Raw genomic sequence first — 27008 nt, 5'->3', positions numbered from 1 at the left:
ATTTGGAGTGGGGGGACTCAGTATGGTGACTTGACTCCCCTCAACTATATTAGAATTTCAAAGTTTTCAAACCCTTTCTCTCTCTCTCTCCCTCCCTCCCTCCCTCCCTCTCTCCTCCTCCAAGGGGGATGTGTGTGGGGGATAGGGAGCGCATGGCCCAATCCCCCCCCAGTGCCCCCCATCTTGCCACTGCGTTTCATCTCTGCGCTCTGACATTTTCTATCACTGACCCTTTTTCTCTCCTCTCTTATCTCAAATAATGTCACTGCCTCTTTAGAATCTATTCATCAGAGCAGAAAGAAGCTACTGCAGACATTGATTATATATATATATATATCCGTCCCCATCTGTGCCTTGGGCAGCAGAGGGCGGGTGGGGGAAGCAAGCGCCCTCACAGTCAACACTGCTGCCTTCTTATCTCAAATCCCCCATCTCTCCTTGCACCTGCCATTTCCATAGGAAAGCCGGAGAAGGGTTTTTATTTATTTTTAACTTCCTATCAAGGTTAGGCAGGAAAACAGCATGACTGGTGCAGGTCGCAAAGGACACCAGAACCAGCTCACCTCTCCCAGTTTGGTGTGCAATGAGATATTTCACGGTTTTCTTGTCAGCCATCAAACAAAGATGAACCTGGGGCCTTCTGCATTATTTTTTATTATATATACACACACACAAAATTAAATTTTCTGTTTTACAATTTAAAGTACTCATTTTCACATCCTTACGATATGAATGACTTCTCTTCTCTTTCTATGGTTCATTTTGCATAACATAAATCCCTGCAAATCATTCAATATTCCATTATTACATCCATGAAAACTTATTTACACCGCTGAATTTATCTTAATGCTGCCAGTGTTAGAAATAAGGATACATTCTCAAGCAGGTTAAAGGGCTTGATTTCCCCTTCAGATCATTTAATCCCCTCATTGTTCCCTGCCTCCAAACCAATCTGTGGTGGCCTCTTTTTTAAAAAAAGAAGTGGTGGCAGCCATTGAAGCCTTTGGTGTATTTCTCTAATACCTGTCCTTTCCTGCAAGCCTGCTGCCTTGGCCCTGCTGAACCAAGGAATCAGGATGTGAAGCATGGCGGTGGGGAACACGGGAGAACGTTCTGGCGGTGGGCTCACGTTCTCCTGAAGCATGGCTCCCACGGACCCCAGCGAGAAATGTCACCTTCCACTCTACCCCCAACTGGAATCCCCATGCCAGAAATCTATCCCTTGCCCTGGTTTATGGCCATGCACTATTCTTGCTCTCTGGCTTTGGCTGGCGTTGGCTAACGGAGCATGAAAAGACCCTGCCAATGGCCCATCCAGCCCACTGGGTGCAGGGCCAGACGGCAAGAGCCCCTCCCCTCCAGCCGCTTCCAGAAGCTGGAATTCTTACACTTCTATACCACCTTTTCCCTCAAAGAAGCTCAAGGTGCTGCGCATGGTTCTCCAACTCCCCGTGTTATGCTCAAAACAACCATGTGAGGTTGAGAGGCCGTCACAGGCCCCGAATAATAATAATAATAATAATAATAATAATAATAATAATAAATATTATTATTATAACTTATGTACCGACCTATAGCCACAGATCTTAGGGTGGTTCACAGGATGAAGTCGGAATATAAAACCAATCAAAATAAAGACAACCACCCCAACACATTTTAAAAGGGCACAGGATGTCACCCAATGCGCTTCATGGCCAAGTGGGGATTTGAACCCTGGTCTCCCAGGTCCTAGTCCAATACTCTATTATTACGCCAACAGAAAGCCCTTCCCTTCTCTGTCCTGGATCGCCCAACCTTCTGATTCATGGGATGTCCAAGAGTTCCGGTGAGTGGGAGAAGAACAGGGGGTTGCTGTTCCCACCCCCATCACACTCTGCCAGTTCAAGGCCGCTCTGCTCCAAAGGGCTCCGCAGGATCCAGCCCCAAAGTCAGACACGCTCTTTGCCTTCCAAAAGATCTTGAACCTTTGTTGGAGCCTCTCAGCCAGGCCCCCTCCTCCTCCTCCGGTCATTAAGAGGCAACGTGGAAGATCATTCGTCTTCTCTCCGTGATGCTCATAATGTGAAAAATGAAGCTTAAGAAAAATTAGCCAAATTACCAGTCCAATCCTTCAGTGGAAATCGGTGGCTCCATTAATGCACATCTATAAAATCACGGCCTGGAAGCCAAGAAAGGCTAAGGGATGGGAGTTGCGGGGAGGGAAATGCCCCCCCCCCCCCGCCTTCCTTGCCTCTGTGCCAGCACAATCCAGAGGGGGAGTTTTTTGCACCAAGGGCGGGTGGGCGGGGGAAGAGGGGCAGCCCAGAGAACGACAGCACCAAGCTGAGGGGGCATCCTGTGATTCCACACCAGCACAGAATGCACATAGTTGAACTGTGGAACTCCCTTCCACAAGAGGCAGTGAAAGGCACCCACCTAGGTGGCTTTAAAAGTGGATCTGACCAGTTCATAGAAGAGGAGGAGGCTATTGGTGGCTCCTAGTCAAGATGGAGGCCATGCTCAACAACTCTCAGTGCCTTGAAGAAACTACAGCTCCCAGAATGCTTTTGGGGGAAACCATGGCTTCTTAAAGGGGCACCATGGCACTTTGAATGTGCTACTGGAACAAGGACTCTTCTTGGTGCCTTCTTGGTGTATGCTGGGGGCTCGTAGGGGGCAGATCCACACCACACGTCCAACACACATTTAAATCACCTGACTTCACCCAAAGAGCTGTAGTTTCACCCTGCAGTGCTACAGTTCCCAAGACTCTGCAAATCACAATTCCCAGAATTCTTTAGGGGCAAGACATGTGTTGTAAATATGCATTGCAAGTGCCTTAAATCTGTAGTGTGGATATGTTGTTTCGAAAGCAGAATCGTAGTGCTTTTAGAGTGTGGTGCAGAGGAAGCCCCAAACATCTGCTCCCTTGAGGTCCTCTTTCCTTTAAAACTTTTTAGGTGAGCCCTTCTGCATGCGAAGCAGCTGGCTCCATCCCTGAGCTACAGACCTTCACTCTCCCGTGCAAGGCAGGAAGCCCCCACCTGGGCCGCTAGAGTGCATGAAACAGAGCTAATTGGGCAAGAGGTAGAAGGAAGTGCGCCATAATTACAAGAAGAGAAGTGGCAGCGAAAGGTCATTTATCTGCCATGTTTGGGCTGAGCATTAGTAGGAAAAGCTCCTCCCAGGCCTGTTTGCGGCTTCTCTGCAAAGGGGCAGATGAAATCCACACAGCTGACAATGGATGTAGGCAAAATCTACACCCACAGAGGATGGGTCCAGAGGTAGAGGCTCTGTTCTCCAAGGGGGCTGCCCCTTTTGGGAAGGGCACGAAAGAAAAGTGATGGGCGACAGATGCAGCAGGGGTCTGTCTCTTTGGCTTCTTATTCTGCAAAATGCTGCGTGCTTTAATGGACAGCGGCAGCTTCCACTGCTGCCTGGACCAACGAGGGACAGCACGTCACTGTCCGAACGAGGCTGCTGGAGTATAAGAACATCCAAAAAGCCTGCTGGACCAGGTCCATGAGGGCCCATCTAGTGCACAAACCTGTTCTTTCAGTGGCCCATGGAATGCCTCAAAGGGAAACCCCTGAGCATGACACGAGTGCAAGAGCAGCCTCCCCTCCTGCGCTCTCTAGAAGCCCTTTTAATAAACAAGTTCACCTCTCCTTCTCTGTCAAAACTGATACTGTAAGCTCCATGGGGCAGGCGCCTGCCCACATTGCTTAACCGGAGAGTCAGCATGGTGTAAGAGTCAGAGTGTCAGGTTAGGACCTGGGAGACCAGGGTTCAAAATCCCACTCAGTGATGAAGCTCACTGGGTGACCTTGGGCTGGTCCATGCCTCTCTGTCTAACCTACCTCACAGGGTTGTTGTGGGGGTTAAATGAGGTGGGGGGACAACCATGCACACCACCTGGAGCTCCTTGGAGAAAAAGGTAGGACAGAAATGCAATAAATAAATAATGTAAGCTCTTATGTAAAGCACCAATGTACATTGATAGCAGTATTTGAAAGCAAACTTTTTTAAAAAGAGAAAAAATAGATCAGGTAATGGCAGATTCTAGCTACAAGGGAAGAAATAGGTTGCTGACTTCTGTCACCCCCACCATTTGCAGGAGTGCTCTCGTCAGGGCAAAAAGGTGGGCAGGGATTTCTCAGCCTCTTTAAGATTTCAGGGGACTTCTTCCGAAAGGTGGGTCCCTGCTGCCCTCTGGTGTCCAGCCAGGGCCCAACACCAGGGGCAGACCAAGGCATCTGACCTGACTCGGGCATTTAAAGCAGTATCAGACCCCTTTAAGCAGTCGCCCAAAGACTCCTTGGGGATGCACTTTGCCAAGGCTGCTGAGAGCCGCTAGGAGACCCCCCACCCCAATTCCCCTCACAGAGCCACAGTTCCCAATGCTGCTCTCACAGGGAACTCTGGGAGTTGCAGCTGAGGGGAAAAGGGGATCTCAACAACTGGAGGGGCCCTTAACAAACTGCAGCTCCCAGAATGCACTGGGGGAAGCCATGGCTGCTTAAAGAGACATCATAGCGCTTAAAAGGTATGGAGCAGATGTGGCCAAAGGTGAACGGTGGGGGCAGGGAGGGGAGATTATTACAGCTGCCTGTGCCAATGCCTGGACTTACCACTGCTGGAAAACAATCTGTGTGCGGATCAAAGCCCAGTTTGTGCATTGGAGCCTTTGTGCGCCGTTGAAGGGCAAGTTAACTCATAAGAAACATTAGAAGTGCCTGCTGTATCAGACCAAAGGGGGCCCACCTAGCCAACATCCTGCTCTCACCATGGTGGACCAGGGGAAGCCCAGAAGCAGAACCTGAGGACAAGAACATCCTCCCCTCCTCTGGCTTCCAGCAACTGGCATTCAGAAGCACGGCTGCCTCCCACAGCCGAGGCAGAGCAGAGCAACCCTGGCTAGTAGTCAACCAGCTACAAATCCACCTCATCCAGCCCACATTTTACCAGCTTCCTCGCAATAATACCATGAGGGGCTTTGTCAAAAGCCTTACTGAAATCAAAAAAAGAAAAAGAAATGAGATTTATCTGGCATGACTTCTTTTTTGAGGAACCCATGCTCAAATTGAAGGAATGAGTTTCTGTGTAGCAAGTTTAAAACTGACTCAACCCCCCCCCCCCCAGCATCCTATTCTAAGTACCCACAGACCAACTGTTAACATATCTGTTCTCGGACCTTTCCTGGTATCGATGTCAAGTTCACCGGTCAACAGTTCCCTGGGTCTTCTCCTCCCTTTTTCAAGATGGCGGCAACATTTGCCTGCCTCCCATCTGCAAAAACCTCACTTGTTCTCCAAGAATTATCAAAGATTATTTGCAGAGGCTTTGAGATTACATCTACAAGCTCCGTTAGTCCCTCCTCAACTAATCAGGTCCCGGAGATCTGAATTCATTTCAAGTAGTTAGGTGTTCCCTGACCAGCTCTCTCCCTATCTTGGGCTGCAGCTTCTTCCTTACGTCAATTATTCTCTATAACCAGGTTGGGCATTGCTCTCCTTTTCGGTGAAGACAGAGGCAAAGCAGGTCTTGAGCAGTTCCGCCTCCTCTGTCACCCAATAGCATATCTCAGTCTTCTCCACGAAGAGGACCTACCACTTGTTTGCTCCTCTTCTTGCTTTGAACATAGGTTAAAAATAAGAAGTTTATTTGGCTCTCTTGCAAGGCTGTGCTCATTATTCTGAACTTCAGCCCGCCTGACATTCATCCTGCAACTGTTGGCTACTTGTGCACACTCCTCCTTTGTGATTTCCCACAATCTCAGCTCATCTGGAAGCTCCTTAGGCAGCCACACCGGTTTCCTTAAATGCCTCCCACTTTTCTTTCTCGCTGGAATTGCCTGCATTTGGACACCCAATATTTCTCCTTTTAGAAACTCCCATCCATCTTGGACTCCCTTCTGAGTATTTCTGACCGTGGGATCTCACCCTGTAGCTCCTTAAGAAATTGGCCTTCTTAAAGTCCGGAGTGAGTGCATGTCTGACCACAATCAGCTTTCCCTGCCTCTGTATCATGAAACCCAGGAGGACATGATCACTTCCTTCCAAGCTTCCCAGGACTTCCACTTCATGGATCGGTTCCTCTCTGTGGGCGAGGACCGGGTCCAAGACAGAGGACCCCCGGGGTGCTTCCTCCATCTTCTGGGAAGTGAGTGTAACCTGTCACAGACCCGTCTCTTTATCAGGGCAAAAAGCTATGGGGCAGCAGGGCAGAGCCCACCTGCTGCAGATCCCTGTCTGGATGGTGTTTGTTTCCCCCCCCATTGTTTTTTGCTGGGCAGGTTATCCCCCCCCCCAAATACAAACAACCCACAAACTAACAAAATAGTCACCATTTCAAATTACAAAGGATAGCTCTGCAGTGTTATATTTCATTCTCCACTGCAGGAACATACCAGAATCAAAACTGTCTCTTCAAAATGTGCCCTCAACTTGCAGAGTCTCCCCTCCCTTCAAAAAGAACCATATATGAGTTGATTAATCTATTCATTAAAGGGAGGGGGCAACCCCTTCAGGTGTCACTGGAATCAATTTCCCATCATCCTCTGCAGCATGCACGGCCAATGGACAGGGATGTTAATGAGAGTTGTAGTCCAGCAATATCTGGAGAAAACTCACCACAGGCTCCCCAGATCAAAACTTGCAGCCCTCGTGAGTGTTCACACACACATATGCATACACGCCCACAGGTAACTTGCGTCTTGCACGGGGGCTACATTTCTGGGGTGGTGCATATTTGCAAAAAAGCACATTCTCAAACCAGCCCCTTGAACTGCCCCTGTGCACCAAACAGGTCTTATCCTCCAAGCGGGGCTTTTAAGCTCTCTGCCTTGCTCACCAGACTCTGGGAAGGTCTTGCGAGGTCTCGGATGGTACCATGAAATCTCACAAGAGCCTCCCAGAAGAAGGCAGAGAACTTAAAAGCTATTTTCGGGCCAGGAAAACCCTGCGCAAAAAGAACTTTTAACCTCTCTCTCTTCCGTGACTTTAATTGTTGCAATTTCAACTGGCCAGCCTTCAACCACATAAAGTTGAAATCACACATGGTAATTCTGTGTAAGTTGCAATTTACCTCTCTCTTTCTCTCTCTGTGTACACATCATTAGGAAGCAATACAGAGCCAACAGACTAAGGAGGTCACTTCCCCCCACCCCAATTCCATTTCAGACTGCCGGACATTTTGTTAGGAACAAGGGCACCTCCTCCTCCACCCCACCCATCAAGCCTAGGACCAAGGTGGGGGGACCTGTGGGTCTCCTCGAGGCCTTGCTGGACTCCCAACTCTCAGCATTCCTGAGTGTGCAGGATCCTCCCGGCTGCCAGGAGTTGGGAGTCCACAGGGCTGTCTACCTGAGACAGCTGACTCTTCCAGAGACCAGGCAATCAGATCTCCCAATGCCAAGCAAGGCTGGGAAATTGAGCCAAAGTCTGGAAAAGTTATGGGAAATGCTGAAACCAATGGAAGATGGAAGTGGTGCCGACAAGTCTAGAGGAGAGAATGTTGGCTCCTTTCGGTCCCGCAAGACATTCACGGTTGGGCCCCCAGTTTCCCCTTCCTCAGAAGAGCTGCAAAGCTGCGATTTGGGGCAAGTGGAGCTTAAGCCTTCTTCTGCCAACTGAGGTCCCAGTGCACATATCAACTGCATTTTGGGGGGCGGGAGAACAGCTAGGAAGGGGCTGCGGGGGGGGGGGAGAAAGTGATGGACCGAGCCTCCCCAAAAGTTGTCACTTGTCCCTTGCAAAAAGACAGAAGAAAATCACCCCCCCCCAACCCGCTTTACAAACCAGTGCTTCCCCAACTCCACATAGGCCTGAGCGCATGTAGTTCCAGCCACCCTGCAAGAGAAGCTCTACCTTATCCGCACAGGAGAGCAAAGCAGCCGTCCCTGGCAAGGTCTCAACAGGGTGGAAAAGGACTTCCCTGCTGAAGTTAGGAGGACAGAAGAGAGTCAAGCAGAAGACAGCCAGCACCCAGCACCCTCAGCACCCAGTGACAGCCCTTCCAAGCAGCATAACCAGGCCCCGCAAAGCAACTCGTGGGGATACCACCGCTTCCAGCAACCAGGCCCTGTCAGAATCCTTGCGCTGCATTCTCCAGGGTCCAATAGGCCAAGTAAACCCAAAATCTCCAGGGGTCCCACAATTTTGAGCGAGGCCTCTGCGGTCAAATCTGGGGAACGGCTGAGGGTGATGAACTCGCGGCACCAGGAACCAATTCTCAGCAGGAAGAGGAGCCTCTGCCACCACCTTTAAACCCCGCTAAGAACCGCCTGCACTTCTGCTTTCAGGGAGGGGGGCGAGTGCACACACACACCCGGGGCCCCAATGTCCGTCTCCCAGCACTCGAACCCACAGGCGTCCAGGTCTTGGGTGGCGGCTGCCACTATTGTAGGAGGAGTGTCTGCCAAGAAAAGGCACAGAATCAGGCGTTATGGCTGGGCTAGAGACACAAAATCAGAGGACTGTAGAGCTGGGAGGAACTCAGGCCAGTGTTGTCGACTCTGTCTGGCAGCAGCTCTCCAGAGCCTCAACCAGTAAAAGGTCAGGGCGAGAGATAGCGGGTAGTGGACTTTGGACCAGCAAAGCAGAACTTCCACCTATCAGCACAGGAGTCCTTATTAAAGACTTGCTTTCTTCGCTTATCTCACTCTGGAAAGCACTGTGCACATCAATGAAGCTGCATCAAGGACACCACCCCTGTAAAGTAGGCCACTGTGCTTATCCCCATGTAACAGAGGAGAAAACAGCAAGAGGGTCATCCCTAAGGGCAGCCTCGTGACTCCACAACCGAGGGCAAGCCTCCCTGGCTCACCCTCGGGCTTATGCACTCCCCAGATGAAAGTTTGTAAGCAAATAAATAAGAGTGTCCCCAGGATGCGCAGCATCTCCTGACCTGGCCGTAGCAAAGTGATGGCGCAGCCGCCTCCCCCTGCGCCCGTCAGCTTGCTATGCAGCCCGTGAGAGGCGGTGACTTGGCAGACTCTGTCCAGGGAGGAATGGCCAACTCCAATCACATCCAGGTGGTGCTGGTTAATGTCAATGAGTTCCTGTTCAGAAGGAGAAAGAGACCAGCACATTGCTAACCTGTGGAACTTGCTGCCACAGGAGGCAGGGATGGCCACCAACATGAATAGCTTTAAAAGAGGAATGGACAAATTCACATGAGGTCTATGCTCTGCCTCCGTAGTCAGAGGCAGCAGTGCTTCTGCAGATCCGTTTCTTGAGGCCACAGAAAGGGAGAGTACTACTTGTGGGCTTCCCTTCAGAGCATCTGGCTGGGCTACATGGCCCCCTGGGCTGATCCAGTAGGATCTTCTTCTGGCCTTACATCAACATGGGAAGTGGGAGGGGACAGGATTTGGCCAACAGCAAGATCCCAGCCACGGGGCCAGCCCCAAACATGGCGCAGCCAGAGGTAGAAGCCAAGATGGTGACAGCCTTGCCAACATCCCATGCTCAGAAGCTGACCAGACGAGTGGCTGAATCTGACTCCAGGGCTGGGGCACCACCCTTGCCCACTGCACCCAAGGGAGGGTGGCAGGCTACCTGAAGGGACATTAGGACACGGGGAAGACACAGCTGGCTCGGGTTGCTTCGCTGCGACCGCTCTGCACCTGCAGCTTCACTCTGTAGTCGCACACACTGGATTTCGCAAGCTGGAACTGCCCTGTCTGCTTTTGCCTCTTCCCAGTGATGTCCTGCCTCTCCTGGCTGGTTTCAAAGAGGAAGAAACAAAGGGTTCCTCACCTCCAGCACAAGGTAGTGCTCCTGAGATGGATGATCGGCCATTGCTTTGAGAACATCTTCGCACTCCTGGGAAATGGCGTCAATCGAAGCCAGCACCGGCTCCATTATGGCAGGAAACTGCAGGAGGAAAAAAGGGGTTTCCTCCACTTAAGAATGGCATACCACTCCAAACCAACTTCCAGTTTAACTGACAACCACACTTTGGAGTTCATGCAGCCGGCATTTAACCAGTTTTCCAACCAAAATATCATGGGGGGACTCAGAGTCCCAATTAATGGGAGTTATTTTATTTATTGTGTTTATATCCCAGCTTTCTTCCATCAAGGAGCACCCAATAGATAGATCTTCCCCTCATTTCTAGCCCTCCACAACAACCCTGCAAGGGAGGTTAGGCTGAGAGGCAGTGTCTGGCCCAAGGTCATGGCCAATGAGACTTGAACCCTGGTCTCCCAGGCCTAGTAATCCAACACTCGAACTACTAGGCCATACTGGTTTTGTATCAGAAGCAATACCTTCAGCACCTTGTCTTTAACCCCTGCAACCAGGACCTTGGTGCTCCGAGGGACCTTGGTGTTGGTCAATAAAATCCGTAGAGTGGGGACTCTAAGAAAAAAAGGAGAACAGAGTCAAAAAATGTTGTCTCCTCTCCAACGTGGGCAAGCAAGCCAATTCACTCCATGTTCTTCCACTTCACTTTAATCCTTTGCAAGTGAAGGAGACGCCAAATGTTGTGAGGGAGCAGGAAGCATGGGTGGTTCCCAGCCCTGGGGGCTGTGCTCTATCCTCCCCGCTTCAGAGGCAGCCATGTTTCTGAATCCCAGTTGCTGGGAACCTCCGGAGGGGAGAGCTCTCTTGTGCTCGGATCCCATTGTGGGTTTCCCATGTTGGGCATCTGGTTGGCCACCGTAAGAACAGGATGCTGGACTGGGTGGGCCATTGGCCGGATCCAGCAGACCCTTCTGTTCTTATAGAGTGGCTGGGGCCACCCAGCCAGGTGGGCAGGGTAGAAATAACACCATTATATTAAGTATTATGATGATGATGATGATGTTGCCCATCTTCTCTAGGGTATTCATAGGCTCTCCCTCCAAGATCCCAGGGTAGAAAGAGGGAAAAGGCCTGAGCTCAGGGGTAGGGAGGGCATCAGCCTGGCAAGAAGGTCTCAGGCCAATCCCTGACTTCATCCCCAAACAGGGCTGGGAGAGACTCTCTGCCTGAAACCCCAGAGAGCCGCTGCCAATCAGTGCAGACATCACTGAGCTAGGTCAACCAAAGGTCTGACTCGGAATAAGGCAGCTTCCCCCGTTACAACTCAGCCTTAAAAGTTTGTAGAAATACACACCAGTTGAGCTAATGGAGCATCCTTTTCTGTAGAGTCTGGTGGTGTGTATCCTGACAGGCAGTGCCTCTCAAGGAAGGAGGGGTCCCATGCAGCCCCACCAACGGACGTGGGGCCTTCTGCAGGCTCAGAGCCAGGACTAGCCCCCCCCCCCCAATGCCAGTCACTTTTGTTCATATGACCATTGCGCAGCCATTAAGGACTTCACACAAGACAGGGACCTCGACCCAAAAGCTTAAACGTCATTAGGAGCCACGTTGTGGTTAGAATTACCTCAGCGTGCCGCCAGAGGCCATTTAGCTGCCTGACAAAAGGCCTGTGTCTTGTGAACCAAAATAACTTTGCTTTCTAATACCATCTGCGATAATGAACTAGCGCCTGATGTTAGCGGCTAATAGAGCAATTTCACGCCCCACGAAAGATTTTAATGGAGTCTGATTATGGTTCATTGGCAGAAGGGATCAGGGTGGCCAACGGCTGAAAAAGAGACCCCTTGCATTCTGTCCTCAAACGCTTTGTAATTTTAAGCAAGCAAGTTATTCCTTAAATGCCACTTGTTTGCAAAAAGTCAGAGCATCTATAAGCATCTCGCAAGGCTGAGGAATTAATATTGATCCTTTGTGTGTGGAGGTTTTTAGGTGCCAGAGAGGGAAACGAACTCAGAGCTGCATAGTGATGTGAGGTGAGCATATTCTCCGGAGAATATTCTCCACAAACTGTAAATTCTAATGTAAGAACCAGTTTTACAACCCACATTTAAAAAATCTAGTAAATAATCAGTCAAGCTGTGAAATTGTCAGTGTAAGTAATGAATAATGATTTTTTTGATCGTTACATTACTGGGCATTGCGTCATTCACCATTGGGAGTTCTGAAATGTGAGCTACAGAAAACTTTTTATTTTTTAAAAGTTTCATCATTTAATTTGATGAAATTTGAATTCATATGTATTTCAACTATATAATAGCCTTTTTTCTATTTTGGTGTGACCTTATTCTTAGCAATTCTATACCCTTGGCCATACAGTGTGATTTATTTTTTTTTACAGAAAGTTGCTTTAATGTACCTTTAATACACTTAAAGTACCTAGGCCTATACAATTATGTGTAACAGCATGTGAGGTGGCCTTGATTTAAACAGTTGACATTTCTATAGTTTTATTTAGTGCCAGTAACTGGTTTTTGCAGTGCTATTCAAAGGTACAAGGTGCCATTTACCAGAGACTGATATACTGAAATATATTAGCATATTATGATAATATATTTAATGTTAATGGCTTCTTTTTTATATGTATGCATATAGTTTTGTTTATCAAGCTGTGTTTTAGTTGCCAAAACAGTTATTAAGTGTTAGAGCTATTAGAAGCACAAGATAGCCTATTACTGAATTTACTTGTATCAAACCTTAACTTGCCAATTGTATTTTTTTTACTTGTCCTATAACATGTACATGTTCTGTTGGAAGAATAAAATATGATTTAACTACCGAGTTTCTATATACCAAACCTTAACATGACAATTACTGGCGCCATCACCTTAGAATGCTTTAGCTATAAAACATGTTTTACTTTTTAATTTGATACTTGCAAGTGACAAGTAGGCTTGTGCTTACATATTTTCGCTGTGGTTCCTTTGCCTAACAACAAGTTTCCCTATATGTCAACACTGCTGACCAATAAGAAAGTTTTCTGTAGTTTTTGGTTGCCATCTGAACAAGTTTACCCATGAATAAACATGTATATTAACTAATTATATATGCAATGCATTGAAATGAATATTCTCCTATTTTAAATAGGAATTCTCTAATATTCTCATTAACCAAGAATATTCTTGAGAATATTCTCCAAAAGATTATTCTCGAATTTAACATCACTGGAGCTGCATCACCTTATTCAATGCCCTTCCCCACAAAAAGGGGATGAAAGCAGAATCATCAAACATCAAAGCCCCAGAAGAGCCCTGCTGCTGGGTCTGGCCAGGGGGTGGCCCCTGGTCCCCTCTCCTGTTCTCATAATGGGCAGCCAGAAGCCTGTTGGGAGCCTGCAAGCGGCCCCTGAAGGCCACAGGACTTTGCTCACCTGCCCTGCCCAGCCGGGAAGCAGAGGTGTAACACCTTCGAAGGTGGAGGGTGAACACAGCCAGGAGCCCCCGAGAGCCTTTGCCTCCTCCTTCATTAATGTCTCTTTTGCAGCCATCTCATGCGGTGGCCATCACGAAGAGCTTTTAACTATTTATTTCAAAGAGCTGGTGGGGGTGGGGGGTGGGGTGTCCCTGTAAGTTCATCCCGTCTCCCACCCCACCCCATGCAGACAGCCCAGGGGTAGAGCAACCCCCAAGAGGTGGCTTGTCCAGCATCTCACCCCTGGCAAATATAGTCTGAAACCCACCAGCCTTCCCACAGAGCAGCTTACTAACCACATTCATCACACTAAAAGTAGTTTTTATGCAGCATAAACATTAACGCTCAGAGTGAACTTTTACCTTTTTAACGGCAAGATTTTTCCTGACTGGTATCTCAAAGCTCCACCTAAAAGTTTCCACGGAGGGGGAGAAGAAGAGTCTTAACACTGGAACACAGTTTCAGAAGATGTCTTGTTTTCCATGATCTGGCACAAAGAACTCAATTTACAATGAACAATACAGAGCAACGTTGAGTCACTCCTTTGTCATAAAGCAAGGGAGAGAAGGAAAGGAATTCTGAATATTTGAAGAAAGATAACTACAGATAGTTCCAAAGGGGCAGCTTCATGTAGGATGTGAGGGAGACCCCAGCGTGTGATGCAGGACGCCTGCCCCCCCCCCCGAATGGCTTCTAGAAGCGTAGCAGATGGAGACTGTGGTGATACCAGTGGAATTAAAATCCAGCAAGCCATTCAATGCTGTCACTTGTGAACTGAGCTGGGGGGGAATATTAGATGTCATGGATGCTTTATTTGAGATTCCTGCATTGCAGGGGGTTGGGCTGGATGACCCTCAGGGTACCTTCCAACTCTGTGATTCTATGATTTACACAGCGCGTAGCTCAACTACGGAACTCGCTCCCACAGGAGGCAGTGATGGGCACAAACTTGGACGCTTTAAAAGAGGACCGGACAAATTCATGGAGCAGGCTAGAGATGGCTCCTAGGCATGGTGGCTCTGCCATCTGCCTCCTCAGCTGTAGGCAGCAAAGCTTCTGAAGACCAGTTGCCAGAAACCGCAGCGAGGGCTCTTGGGCTCAGGTCCTGCAGGCAGGTCCCACTTGGGGCCTCTGGCAGGCCGCTGTGAGAACAGGTTGCTGGACTACATGCCCCACCTTAGGCCTGATCCAGAAGCCTCTTCTCACGTTAAATCAGAGAGAGAAAGCACTTACCCCAGGTCCCCACAGCGTTATCCACTCCAGAGGGGTTCCCATGGATCACCTGCTCTCCTCGGAAGGCCCACCTGTTGATTAAGTCCAGCTCATCCTCAGCCCACCTGGAAGGCAGAAAACAGCCTCACACCATGCCAGAGTCTGTCCATGCAGACCAGTATTGCCTATTGTGGTTGTTTGGTGGCGGCCTGGGACCTGGGAAGATGGGGTTCAAATCCCCACTCAGCCACGAAGCTCGCGGCTGACCTTGGGGGCCGGTCACTGCCTCTCAGCCTGACCTACCTGGCAGGCTTGCTGTGGGGGGAGGGAGAGGACCTTGAGCTCCTTGGAGGAAAGGTGTGGTATAAATTTAATAAATAATAATGTTGGCTGGTTGTATTTGGAAGCAGTTCTTCCAGGTTCTTATACTTAGGCAAAGAAAAATATCTATTGATATCTATTTGTTTCTGTTTGCGACAGATAATTGAACACATAAAATAGCTGAATGAGGTAGAAGTGAATCCACAGCATTTCACGCCCCCCCCCCATTGGTTGGATGGCCATCTCTCAGCCGAGATGCTGGCACTGCAGGTAGTTGAACCAGATGACCCTTCCGCCTCTACAGCTCTGTGATTCTACGGCGCCCAGCTCTCTGGGGCTCCTACCTGGCTACAGACTGGCCCTCGCCCAGAGGGCAGCTGATGATCCCACACCCAGAAAGCAAAGCCCCTGCGAGGCAGACGGAATAAGCGGCGCTGGAACCTAACCCAGCACCTGTGGGCAGCTCAGACCACACCAGGATGTCCATGCTTGGAAGAACCCTGAAAGACACAACATTACAAAAATAAAAAGTAAACCACCTGTCATTCCATCATTTACTGAGCAGGACCAACAAGGAAGAACTGGAATGCGTTGCATTATCCTGTCACACAGACAATAGAACAAATCTGTTTGCTCTGGCGTCATAGGAAGCAGGGAACAGAGGAGGCTTGCTGGTACTGAGCCAGACCCTTGGGTCCATCTAGCCTAGTATTGTCTACAAGGACTGGCAGCAACAGCTGTATCCAGGATGCTGCAGGGGATGGAACCTGGGGCCTTCTGAATGCAGCGCAGATGCTATCCCACTGAGCCACGACCCTTCAGCAGCTCCTGAAGCAAGGGGTTCACCTTGCAAGGATACCCAACCAGGCCATTACTGAACCTTATGATGTCAGATGATAAACCAGCTGCTTTACCACCCATCCATCATCAGGCATCATAACAAGTTTGCCAACCCTATACCAAGTGCTGAGCATAGGTACTTCAAAGCTGCTTTCTGAAGGTACTGGCTGCTCCAGGACAGCTGGTCACTGCCAACAATCTGGGGAGCGGTGACTTCCAGATGGCTTTTGGCAGGTTTTGCAATAGATCCAGCCCTGTCTCCATCTACAACCCACACCTTATGTCAACTATGATGCTAGGTGGGGGGAGGGCAGGGAGTGTGGTTTGGGGAAAATAGCCTCCTAGGCCAAACTGGGACCTGTGCTGGGTCCCAATTTGATCTGTGGGTCAGCGGCTCCCCACCTCACCCCCAAATGAGCTACAGCTTCCAACTATCTTATTATTATTGAATGTGTATACAGTACTACCCTTCACCTGAAAACCACAGGTCAGTTTACAGCATACACTTCACTGCAGAGAGCCAGGATTCAGAACTGAGAGAGCCACACCACTAAAGGGTTGTGGTGGAGTTCTTCAATAGACACAGCATTGTGATGTTTAAGGGAACTTTACTTGGGCAGAACAGCCCCCACTGGGGAACCCACCCACATGCGTACAAATTAGGTCCCATTCTCTGATGAAAAGCATGCCTGCTTTAACAGAGCTGGAAACCTGATTCTGCAAGACCAGGATGCCTACTCTTTACAGGACTTGCTGAATGTAAGCTTTTCCTTGACACATTCGTAACACAGTCTGCGTGAGCAGTTTCTCCTAACCATATCATTTCAGGCACTCTTGCTTTGCATCTCCTCTCTTTTAGGCCCTTCAGTCAAGGCACACGCTATAATTCCCACTACAGGGCTCTCTGGGAGAGAAATATCAATGCATTAAATCACGGGTGAAGCAGCGACAAGTGGGGGGGGGAGGTGCCCAAGAGCCTTACCCGCATTTGGACGCGACGGACAAGTACAAGTAGAGGAAGGCCACGACGGCCAGGCTGTGTGTGGCTGCAGCCGCTCCCTCTGCAGCCCCCACAAACTCCTTCAGCTTCTCCACCTGTTCTGGGCTGGGGGGCTGAGTGTCAATCAGGCCAGCTGGAGAAAGAGCCAATGGAGAGGAAGGCATATTAACGGTCCATGACGGACCCACCAGACACATTTTGCTTTATTCCAGGATGGGCACCAGAGAAACGCCTTTACTAGGCCAACCACAGGAACCCAGGAAGCGATCTCATCCCAAGTCAGAGCCTTGCTCCATCGAGCTCAGGGCTGGCAGGACTGGCAACAGCGTTTCGGGCAGGGGACATTCCCAGCCTGACCTGGAGATTCGGCCTGGTACCTTCTGCGTGCAAAGTCAACGCTCTGCCACTGCGCTCCTGCCCCTCTGCTGTGCTTCACAGCCCCAGGCAGCCCACACAGGATGCCTGGAGATTGGGCAGTGAGACCCTCATCTCAGGCCTTCCCGGAATGGATCTCCCAAAGCAGCTGTGGCTCTCTGCAGATTGAAGCAAAGAACAGGAGTCCCCCCCAGCACCCCCCAAGCATCCAGAGTGCTCACCAGGGAACGCTGCCAGTAAGGGCTCCAGCTCAGATGTTTCCCAGTGTAACCTGGTCCCAATATTTGGCAGACATAGCAAGACCTTCCCATCATTCCGAAGGGTCATCTGAAGGAATGTCCTCAGGTTCAAAGCCACGGCCAGGGCAAGCTAGAATTGCAGAATTGCGGAGTTGGAAGGGGCTCTGAGGGTCATCTAGTCCAACCCCCTGCTATGCAGGAGTCAAACACACCTTCAACAGGGAAGGCACCACACACAGAGATCGGCATGGGGAGGCCTTTTTCTAAAACCCCAGCACAGAGAACTTCAGGTGCCCTCCAGATCCCGCCCCCCCCCTGCTCCTTGGGACTCTCCCCAGGACACAACCCTTACCAGGCCTGGCTTGCACTCTTCCTTGAGTGTGTCTTCCAGGCTGGAATGGGTCTGTGAACTCGGACCAACTTGGCCCCTTGCTTGACCCCGGGGAGGATGTGTGAGTGTGTGGAATCTAGGCAGCGTTGCCTGGGTTGCTCCACCCATTTTCCTCTGGCTCCGCCCACCACTGGCCCCAGGAAGCCTGCCTGGGTTAGGGGACAGGGGACAAGCCTGCCTAGAAGGGAGCCCACACCTGTGGCTGACAAAGGTTCTCCCCCCCCCCCCCCGAGAGGAAACATTGCCAAGTGCATTTTGCGGGTACAGGGAGAAAAAGAAACAACCACTCTCAATATGGATTTAACTCTTGCAAAAAAATAAATATTAACGTTCCCCACAATGTTACAATTCCCAGTGGGGTAGTCATGCTAGACTTGCGCAGGAGAAATAAATGTGTCTTGTGGTGCCTTAAAACAAGCAGATTTGCTATGGGAGAAGTGGACTAAGGTCCACCTCACCAACTCTAAGGTGTGTTAACTGACCTACCAATACGTTATCACCGTGGTCTTGTGAATGTTAATAGACTTATTATCACTGTCTGCACTTTCCTGCATTTTATTTCCTCCCAGCTTCACTAATCTACACACAAACATACCCCTGCAGCTCAGGAAAACACTCCATGCCTCTGATGAAGTGGACTGTAGTCCAGAAAAGCTGGTGCCATAATAAGCTTCTTCGTTTTTACAGGGCCTTTCCAGTGGTGGCTCCCTGACTGTGGAATGCCCACCATTATTAGCTTTAAGGAGGAATTTGGAAACATTTTTCTTTACTTGGGCATTTGATGGCTGAAGAATTCTCGAGATCTTTGGACGGAAGCATGAAGGAAGGTGCTGGACTCTCCTTTTTTATGTAATAATTTTTATTGTTTTACAACACAAATATACAATTTTATCCAATTTTTAACAAACAAATTCTCTCTTTTTGGACTTCCTTCAGCTTCTTTGACAAACATCCATCTTTACCTCTTAATTACGCATTCCTTCTCCTTAGTATTGTTATTGGTCTTCCCTCCCACTTCTATTATTTTTTATAACAATGCATCTCAAATTTCACAGTGCTTCTTGAAATCCCACTAACGTTGTTTGCACATCACATGTATTTTTCAGATATTCTACAAATTTCCCCCAGTCTTTGATGAACTTTTGGTCCTTAAGATATCTAATTTTCCCAGTTAGCTTATCCAATTCTGCATAGTCTGTCAGTTTCAATCTCCAATCTTCAATTGTCGGAATTTCCTCTTGTTTCCATTTCTGGGCCAGTAGAATCCTTGCAGCTGTAACTGCATATTGAAAGAGTTTACAGTCTTTTCTTCTTATCTCGTTTCCGGTAATCCCTAAAAGAAAAGCCTCTGATTTCTTTACAAATGTGTATTTTAACATCTTTTTCAACTCATTATATATCATCTCCCAGAAACTTTTGACTTTCTTACAATCCCACCACATATGATAAAATGTTCTTTCTTTTTCTTTGCATTTCCAACACTTATTAGACATCCTAAACATTTTTGCCAATTTTACTGGTGTTATATACCATCTATAAAACATTTTCATCACGTTTTCCTTTAATGCCGTACATGCAGTAAATTTTAAGTTTTCTTTCCATAGTTTTTCCCAATCATCAAATTGTATATTGTAACCGAAGTCCCTGGCTCATTGTATCATTACCGACTTAACTTCTTCATCTTTCATACGGCATTCCAACAATATCTTATACATTTTCGACAGAATTTTACAATCATTGTTTATTATATCGATTTGAAACTTAGAGCCTTTTTCTGCATAACCACATTCTTTAAAATCTTTTTAAAACATTACATTAACCTTAAAATAATGCAACCAATCATAAACATACTCTTCATATGAACAAGTTAAAGAGTATGTTTATGATTGGTTGCATATAAAACCATATGGTTTTAATTTCCATTTTCCTCCTTCTTTAATTATCAATTCAGCATTTACCTCTCATATTAATTTTCTTTACACTCATAACTTCTAACGGAGATAACCAGTGTGGAACTCTTGGTTCTAATAGGTTTTTATACCTATCCCATATTTCTATTAACGCACTCCGGAAGATGTGGTTCCCAAAGCCTTTATGCATTTTCTTCTTCCCACACCATAAGTACACGTGCCATCCAAATCTGTTATCAAAACCTTCTAAGTCAAGTAATTCTTTATTTTCTAGTTTTATCCATTCTTTCAACCAGCAAAGACATGCTGCTTCGTAATATAACTTCAAGTCTGGCAGGGCAAAGCCTCCTCTTTCCTTCTCATCTGTTAATAGCTGAATTTTAATTCTCGGCTTTTTGCCCTGCCAGATATACCTTGAAATCGTTCTTTGCCACTCTTTAAAAATCATTACCCCCTTTATTATGGGGATAGTCTGAAATAAAAATAACATCTTTGGAAGAACGCTCATCTTTATCGTAGAAATTCTACCCCAAAAAGATAGTTTCATTCTACCCCACACCTCCAGATCTTTCCTCATTCCGTTCCAAACCGGTATGTAATTGTTCTGAAACAAATCAATATTTTTAGGAGTTAACCAAATTTCTAAATATTTTACCTTTTTCACCACCTCTATCTCTGTTTGTTGTTGCATTATTTCTATCATACTTTGCTTCATATTTTTTGCAATTATTTTAGTTTTCTTCTTATTTAATTTGAACCCTGCCACCTTCCCAAATTGTTCAATCTCCTCTAATACTTCTTTTGCACTTTCTATTGGTTCGTCAATCGTTATTACCAGATCGTCTGCAAAGGCTTTAACTTTATATTCATTTTGTTATCCCTTTTATTAATTTATTTTGTCTGATCGCATTAAGACCTCCAGGACCATTATAAACAGCAATGGCAAAGGCAGAGATCCCTGCCTAGTTCCTTTAAATATTTTAATATCTTCCGTAGTCACATTATTTACAATCAACTTAGCTCTCTGTTCTGTATATATTGCCTTTATCCCATTAAAAAACTCTTTTCCCACTTCCATACACTCCAGATTTTTCAACATAAAGTCCCATGCTATTATATCAAAGGCCTTTTCTGCGTCCACAAACATAAGTATAGCTTGTTTCTCATTCCTGGCAGTCAGATATTCCAAAATATTAATTATATTCCTTGCATTATCCTTCATCTGTCTGCCTGGAAGAAACCTGCTTGATCCTTATGAATAGTTTCTAATAATATCTTTTTCATTCTTCTTGCTAGAATCCCTGCAAAAAATTTGTAGTCTGTATTCAACAATGAAATAGGCCTATAGTTTTTAACTTGGGTTAAATCCGAATCTTGTTTTGGGATAAGTGTAATAAATGCTTCTTTCCATGTTTCCGGGATGTCTCTTTCCTTTAGAATATTGTTCATAACTTCTTTTAAGGGTATCATCGGAACATCTTTTAGCTCTTTATAATAACCTGATGTAAATCCATCTGGTCCTGGGGCCTTTCCCCTCTTCAATTCCTTTATAACCTCTTTAATCTCATCCATTTCTATTAGGGCATTCAGTTGGTCTTTTTTGTCTGCCAGGATCTTTTGCACCTTTTTCCCTTTTAAAAATCTCTGAATTTTCCTCACGTTATTCCTTTCTTTGTTTTTATATAATTGTCTGTAAAATCCCAAGAATCCTTTTCTAATTTCTTTCGGATTTTCTGTCTATTCGCCATTCACAGTGATTCTATTGATTGTATTCTGCTCCTTTCTTTTTTGATTTGCCACGCAAGCCATTTGCCTGATTTGTTAGCGAACTCAAAGTTTCTCTGTCTTAACTTTTTAATATTCCATTCCTTATTTATTATCATTTCAAATTGTGATTGCAAAGTCTTGATTTCTTGTTTTATTTTAGAGTTATTTGGCTTTCTAATTAGTTTTTGTTCATTGTCCATTATCTGCTTTAAAATTTCCTTTTTCCCTTTTTCTGTTTTTATTCTTCAATGAATTCTGCTGGATAAAAAAGCCACGCATCACAGCCTTGCTTGGGTCCCATACTACACTCATCTTTGTACCCTTATTACAGTTATCAACGAAGTATTCAGTTAGTTTCTTTTGTGCTTTTCCTACGATTTTCTGGTCGTCCAGAAGATGTTCATTAATTTTCCATCTGAATGTTCTTTCTTCAAAGCCTTTTAGTTCCATTTTTATTGGATTGTGATCTGAAATTACTTTAGATTGTATTTCAACTTGTAGGATTCTTGGAGTCAGTTCATTCAAGACCCATATTTGATCTATTCTTGACATTGATTGATTCGGTTCAGAAAAATATGTGAATTGTTTCTCCAATGGATGTCTAAGTCTCCAAATATTGATCAAGTTACAGTTCTTAATCATTGAAAAGAAAGACTTGGGTAGTTTTCCTTCTTTAGATGTTCCATCTCTTAATCTGTCCATTTCCAGCGAGACTACCCCGTTCATATCTCCCATTATTATAATTTTCTGATCCATAAATTCAAACAGTTTTTCTTCCAAAGTTTTGTAGAAGTCAGTCTTGTTTCCATTAGGTGTGTAGATCCCGACAATTATCAAATTTTCCCCTTGCCATTTGATCCGGACTGCTATAATTCTTCCTTCTTCATCTTTAGAGATTTGTTGCGATTCAATTTTATTTTTAATATATAAAACAACCCCTCTCTTTTTCTGTTTATCCGAAGATATAAATTCATTTCCTAATCTTTTGTTAATCAGAATTTTTCTGTGCTTTCTTGCCACGTGTGTTTCTTGTAAACATATGATGTCCAGATTTTTATTTTCAAAAAATTGTTCAATTTTATTCCGTTTTTTCCCCTCGTTCAACCCATTAATATTCCAATTCCATAACTTTAGCGCCATGATGGTTTCTAATTAAATAAATTTGTTTAACTTTCCTATAACTTAACTACTTCTTCTACCTCTTTTTCTTCTTCCTCTTCTGTCTTCTTTCCGTTCTCTTCTTCTTCTTCTTCCAATTCCAACCCTCCTTCTGCGCCTTTAGCTTCTTCCTCTTCTGTTCTTAGTTCCTTATACTTCCTCAGAAATTTTCCTGTATCTTCTGGATTCGTCAATCTGTGCCTTTTCCCTCTATAGGCAAAAGAGATTCCTTCTGGAAATTCCCATCTGAATTCAATTTTATTTTTCTTCAAATTCTGTACCAATGGTTTATATGGGTCTCTTCGTTTCAACAGTCTAATTGGGATGTCTTAAAAATAATTATGTAATTCCCATCTATATTAAGTCTCTTCTCTCTATTCTTTAGTAGTATCAAATTCCTCATTTCTCTGTCTTTGAAGGTGATTAGGCAGTCTCCAGGAAATTTTCTTGCTTTAGGTGTTCTTACTCCCATTCTGAACGCACTTTGTACTGTTTTTGCGACATCTTCAATTGGAACCTCCATCCATTGTGCAATTTCTGTTATTAATTTCTCTCTGATATTTTCACCTTGTGTCTCCGGCACAGACCTAAATCTCAGATTGACTTCCCTCTGTCTCAATTCATTCATAGCAATCACATCTTTGATTTCCTCTTGTGATCTATTTAATTCCAACATCTCCACTTTAATCTTCCTCTCGTCTGACTTCTTTCATTTCCAATTTTGTCTTCTTCATTCCTTCCTCTAAAGATTGTGTCCTCTTAGTCACGTCTTTTATTTGTCCTTTCAGTTCATTAACTGTTTCATCAATTTTTTTATCCATTTTCCCAATCTTATTGTCAGCTTGTTCTAATTTTGATTCTAAATTCTTTTCACTTTGTTTAATTTCTGCAAACATTCTCAAAACTTCTGCCTTAAAGTCAGATTCTTGTTTAGAGCCTTTCCTTTCTGTTGGCGTCCCCCCATCAACCCCTTTCTTCGGCGGGAATGACATCTTAAAAAATGGGTATCAAACAGAAATTTTCCCCACACCCACTTTTTAGGCCACCGATATCTCAAAGTAAATAAATCAAACAACTGTCCCCAAATACCTCCTAATACAACAATAGCCTGAATTTAAATAAATATCAAATCTACTTTTCTAATTTTCTTTTGTTGTTGTTTAGTCGTTCAGTCGTGTCCGACTCTTCGTGACCCCATGGACCAGAGCACGCCAGGCACTCCTGTCTTCTCTAATTTTCTACATTTTCTAAAATTTTAACCAATTTCAAACTTGTAATTTATAATGTATAATACAGTGTTTTCTAAGAATCGTATTATCGGTTAATTAGAAATCAATAATAGAACCATGGGTGACGTATTAAAACAAATGAAGAGTTGATGAGAAATAGGATTGAAGCAAAGACCAAAGTTGACCAATCTTCTGCCACCAATTAGGCTAATCCTCCAATAAGGCTTGCTGCTTGATAACCAAGTCTAGTATTCCAAATTTGATATTCCAATTCTACCACCCAAAGTTAAAAAATTAAAAAGCAAAAGCTTTCAAACCTATTCCAAAAAATCAAAACCAAAATTAATCCAAATACTCCACAGGCATTCAACCAGAGGTAGGAACTTAAAATCAAAATTAATCCAGAAAATGGAAATATGCAAAAAATCACAGTTCCATAGATGAGAGGATTCGAAGATTAGAACACTATTTAGTTCATTTTTTCAAAAATTATATCCAAACTCCTGTAAAAATTCCCAGAGGAAAGTTCACTAAATAACAGAATAAAGAGGAAGAAGCGTAGTTTTTTCCATATAAAGTCCCATCCACTAATATGACAACAGAAGAGAGGCAAGAAAAACAAGTTGTTCTATCTCATTCCGTCCACTAGAGGTCCTAAATCCAGTTTAACGTGGCGTAGTAAATAAAGTCCCAATTACTTAAAAATATTTATAATACGACCTTGGGTGGCTGGGTTGTCAATCTTCCTTTTTGCAGTTAAAGACCCACAAAAATCAAGTAAGAAAAAAAGCCGGTCTCGAAAGATATTTGATCTCTGTCCCAACTATGTTCTTTTAAAGTTTTACAATGGAGTCGAACTCCACTTCCGTCTGCAGTTCTTTGTTCTTTAAAAATGAAAGTAGAAAAGCATTTTCCCTCTATTTTCTCCTCCATTACATCGAAAACCTCTATTTTCACCTATTAGCTTTCTGTTCCCTCTTAACCTTGATAACCATTTAGTACTTTGTAACTTCTTGAAGAGTTACTTTAGAAAAGTTGATAGAGAGAAAGAAACAATAGCCGCTAGCGGCAACTCACTTTCGTTTTTGCCGCTCTGCGCGTAGCGCTGCGTCTGAGCTGATTCCAGATGATAGCTGAACTCCGCAGCTATCTTTCTGTCTTTCAGATCCTTTCTTAAGACAAAATCTTTCCGCTTGTATTAATTTGGAGCCGAATTCCTTGAATTTGAGAGCGAAGCGCTTTCCTTGCAAGCTCGGGGCTTTGCTATTCGGAGCTAGATAATGGCTTCCCTTAGCCCGCTATCCCGCTCCGCCGTTCTCTTCGCTCCTTTTTGGAGTTACCTGACGGCCGGGCAGATAGCTTCTGGCACCGCTGGGAACCTGACACTCTGGACACCCACCAGAGGTTTTTTTTAGGGGGCTACTGCGCCCTGTAGCGCCCTTTTTCTCTCCGAAATAGAACGGGATCCTCTCTCAGAGAAACCCCTCTTGCGGCAGAACTGCGCTCCACCGGAAGTCTGCTGGACTCTCCTTCCTTGGAGGTTTTTAAACAGGGGTTGGCTGGCCATCTGTCATGGATGCTTTAGTCAAGATTCCTGCATTGCAGGGGCTTGGACTAGATGACCCTTAGGGATCCCTTCCAACTCTACAATTCTGATTTTAACTGGTTTGAGATTTTTTCTTTTAATAAGCAAATGGCATGTAAATGTTATGAAATAAATAAACTGTAACTGCTTTTAGGCATTCTTTATTGTAATTTTAAATATATATTTTTAGAATGTTTCTGCTTTTTGTTTTTAAACTGTGTACCTGTTTGCCGCCCTGGACTCCTTGGGGAGGAAGGGCGGGGTAGACATTCATTAAATAATAATTCTCAATCATCATAACATGTTGGGAAATGGAGTTGAAGATCTTCATCTGAGGCTGTTTGTGGAGCGCCTCACATCATGCGACATATTCCCTGGAGAGGCTTGGCTCACACCTCCTTCCATGTCTTTTCAGCACTGGGCAAAGGCCTTCTTGTTTTTCAGGTTTTCTGTTGGGCAATTCTAACTACATCTTCTCCGAAGTAAATCCTATTTAATTCAATGGGGCTTCCTCTCTAGTGGATGGGGTTTTGATGGGCAACCTAAATCTGAATTCATCCCCATCCAATCATGTTATGCTGTTTTTATACATCACTCCTCTGGGGTTGCTTTTATTCTGTGCACCGTTTGTATTATATGTTATATTAAAATGCCTCCTACAATGCAGTTTCAGAATTTATAAGTAGTATAAAAACACACACAAAATAAAACTTGAGACTGTCCAATACTTAAACCCTCACATAAAGCCCTGAAAATCAACAACACAAAGGGCCGGTTGCAAAAATGGCAAAAATCAATAGCCCACCAAATGCCTGGGAGTAGAGGAAGTCTTAACCTGAGAGTCAGTGCCAGCAGAGCTTGCTTGGGAGGGTGCAGCAAAAGTGGGGGACTGCAACTGCTTCCCCATTCTCCCCCCCCCCCAAACTCCCTCTTGAAGGGGGCACCTGAAAGCAGGGCCTCGGATGAAGACTTTGGAGTCCAGGGAGACTGAGGTCAGCGGAGGAGTTCCGGCAGCTAACTGAGGTCCCAAGCCAAATTAGGCTTTGCAATATAGCCATTGCTTACTTTTTATTTATTTCATAAAATTTACATACCACTTGTTTGTAAAAAATAAAAATAAACAAAGCAGTTTATAAAAGGAAAGAGAAATAGAATTATCATCAGTAAAAACAGTTTAAAACAACTATTTAAAACATTCAAAAATAGTTAAAATCAATGATAAGTGAAAACACACACCAGCATTCTACATATCTGGGCAGACCTCGAGAAGAGCGCAGCGAAGACAGGGAAAGCGCAGGCGGGGAGGGCCGGGGGGAGAAGGAAGCCGGGGGGCATCTTCGGGGCAAGAAGGCGATCCGGGGGGGGGAAACCGGGCCCAAGCTGGTAATGGAAAGACCCTGAAGGGGGTCCAGGCTGGCGAGGTCTCCCTTCGCTCAGCACTCAGGCTGCGGCATCTGCCCGAGGGAGGCGCGCTCCTCCCGCCGCCTTGTCCGCCTCGCCCCGGCCCCTCGGCGAGGCCCCGATCCTGGCGCCCCTTTCGCCCCCCGCGCCCCGCTCACCTTGCCGTGGACGACGGCGTGCTCCCCGTGCAGGATCACCTTCCCCGGAGCCGAGACCACCCAGGTGCGCATCTCCTCCCGCCAAGGCGCCCCGCAGCCCCCAGAGCAGCCCGACCGGCGGCCAGCGAGCAGCAATCCCGGCAGCGCCGCGCCTTGGCCCCGCCCTCTTCCTCCGGGGGCGGGTCTGGGCGCCGCCCGGCCAATCGCGAGCGGGGGCGGGGGGACG

The 27008-nt window shown here is 46.0% G+C and overlaps 1 protein-coding gene and 1 long non-coding RNA gene across 2 annotated transcripts; both read right to left on the bottom strand.

Annotated features, from left to right (window-relative positions):
• Positions 1 to 632: 632 nt before the first annotated feature.
• LOC310661413 lies at positions 633 to 1619 on the bottom strand. The gene is made up of 2 exons (XR_014503934.1): positions 738 to 1619; positions 633 to 706 (listed from the first exon to the last, which is right to left on the bottom strand). It is a non-coding gene; the product is annotated as an uncharacterized lncRNA (long non-coding RNA).
• Positions 1620 to 6327: 4708 nt separating this feature from the next.
• MVK (mevalonate kinase) lies at positions 6328 to 26950 on the bottom strand. The gene is made up of 10 exons (XM_083407324.1): positions 26783 to 26950; positions 17166 to 17313; positions 16552 to 16702; positions 15074 to 15229; positions 14430 to 14533; positions 13559 to 13604; positions 10253 to 10343; positions 9741 to 9857; positions 8887 to 9040; positions 6328 to 8394 (listed from the first exon to the last, which is right to left on the bottom strand). The coding sequence occupies exons 1-10, from the start codon at positions 26852 to 26854 to the stop codon at positions 8243 to 8245; spliced, it is 1191 nt and encodes a 396-aa protein (XP_083263450.1). The 5' UTR covers positions 26855 to 26950; the 3' UTR covers positions 6328 to 8242.
• Positions 26951 to 27008: the final 58 nt, after the last annotated feature.

The sequence above is a fragment of the Podarcis tiliguerta genome (assembly GCF_965153285.1).
Source record: "Podarcis tiliguerta genome assembly, chromosome: 13".
NCBI lineage: Eukaryota > Metazoa > Chordata > Lepidosauria > Squamata > Lacertidae > Podarcis > Podarcis tiliguerta.
Note: the sequence above shows the minus strand (reverse complement) of the source record. Positions and strands in the feature narration are given on the sequence as shown.

Bases quoted from the DNA above. Each gene is read 5' to 3' on its own strand.
- MVK (XM_083407324.1), bottom strand. From the start codon at position 26,854: ATGCGCACCTGGGTGGTCTCGGCTCCGGGGAAGGTGATCCTGCACGGG. The intron at 13,605-14,429 runs GTAAGTGCTTTC...GGAAACTTTTAG, and splicing joins TAACGCTGTGGGGACCTGGG to GTGGAGCTTTGAGATACCAG. The intron at 8,395-8,886 runs GTCAGGAGATGC...TTTTCTTGGCAG, and splicing joins CATCACTTTGCTACGGCCAG to ACACTCCTCCTACAATAGTG.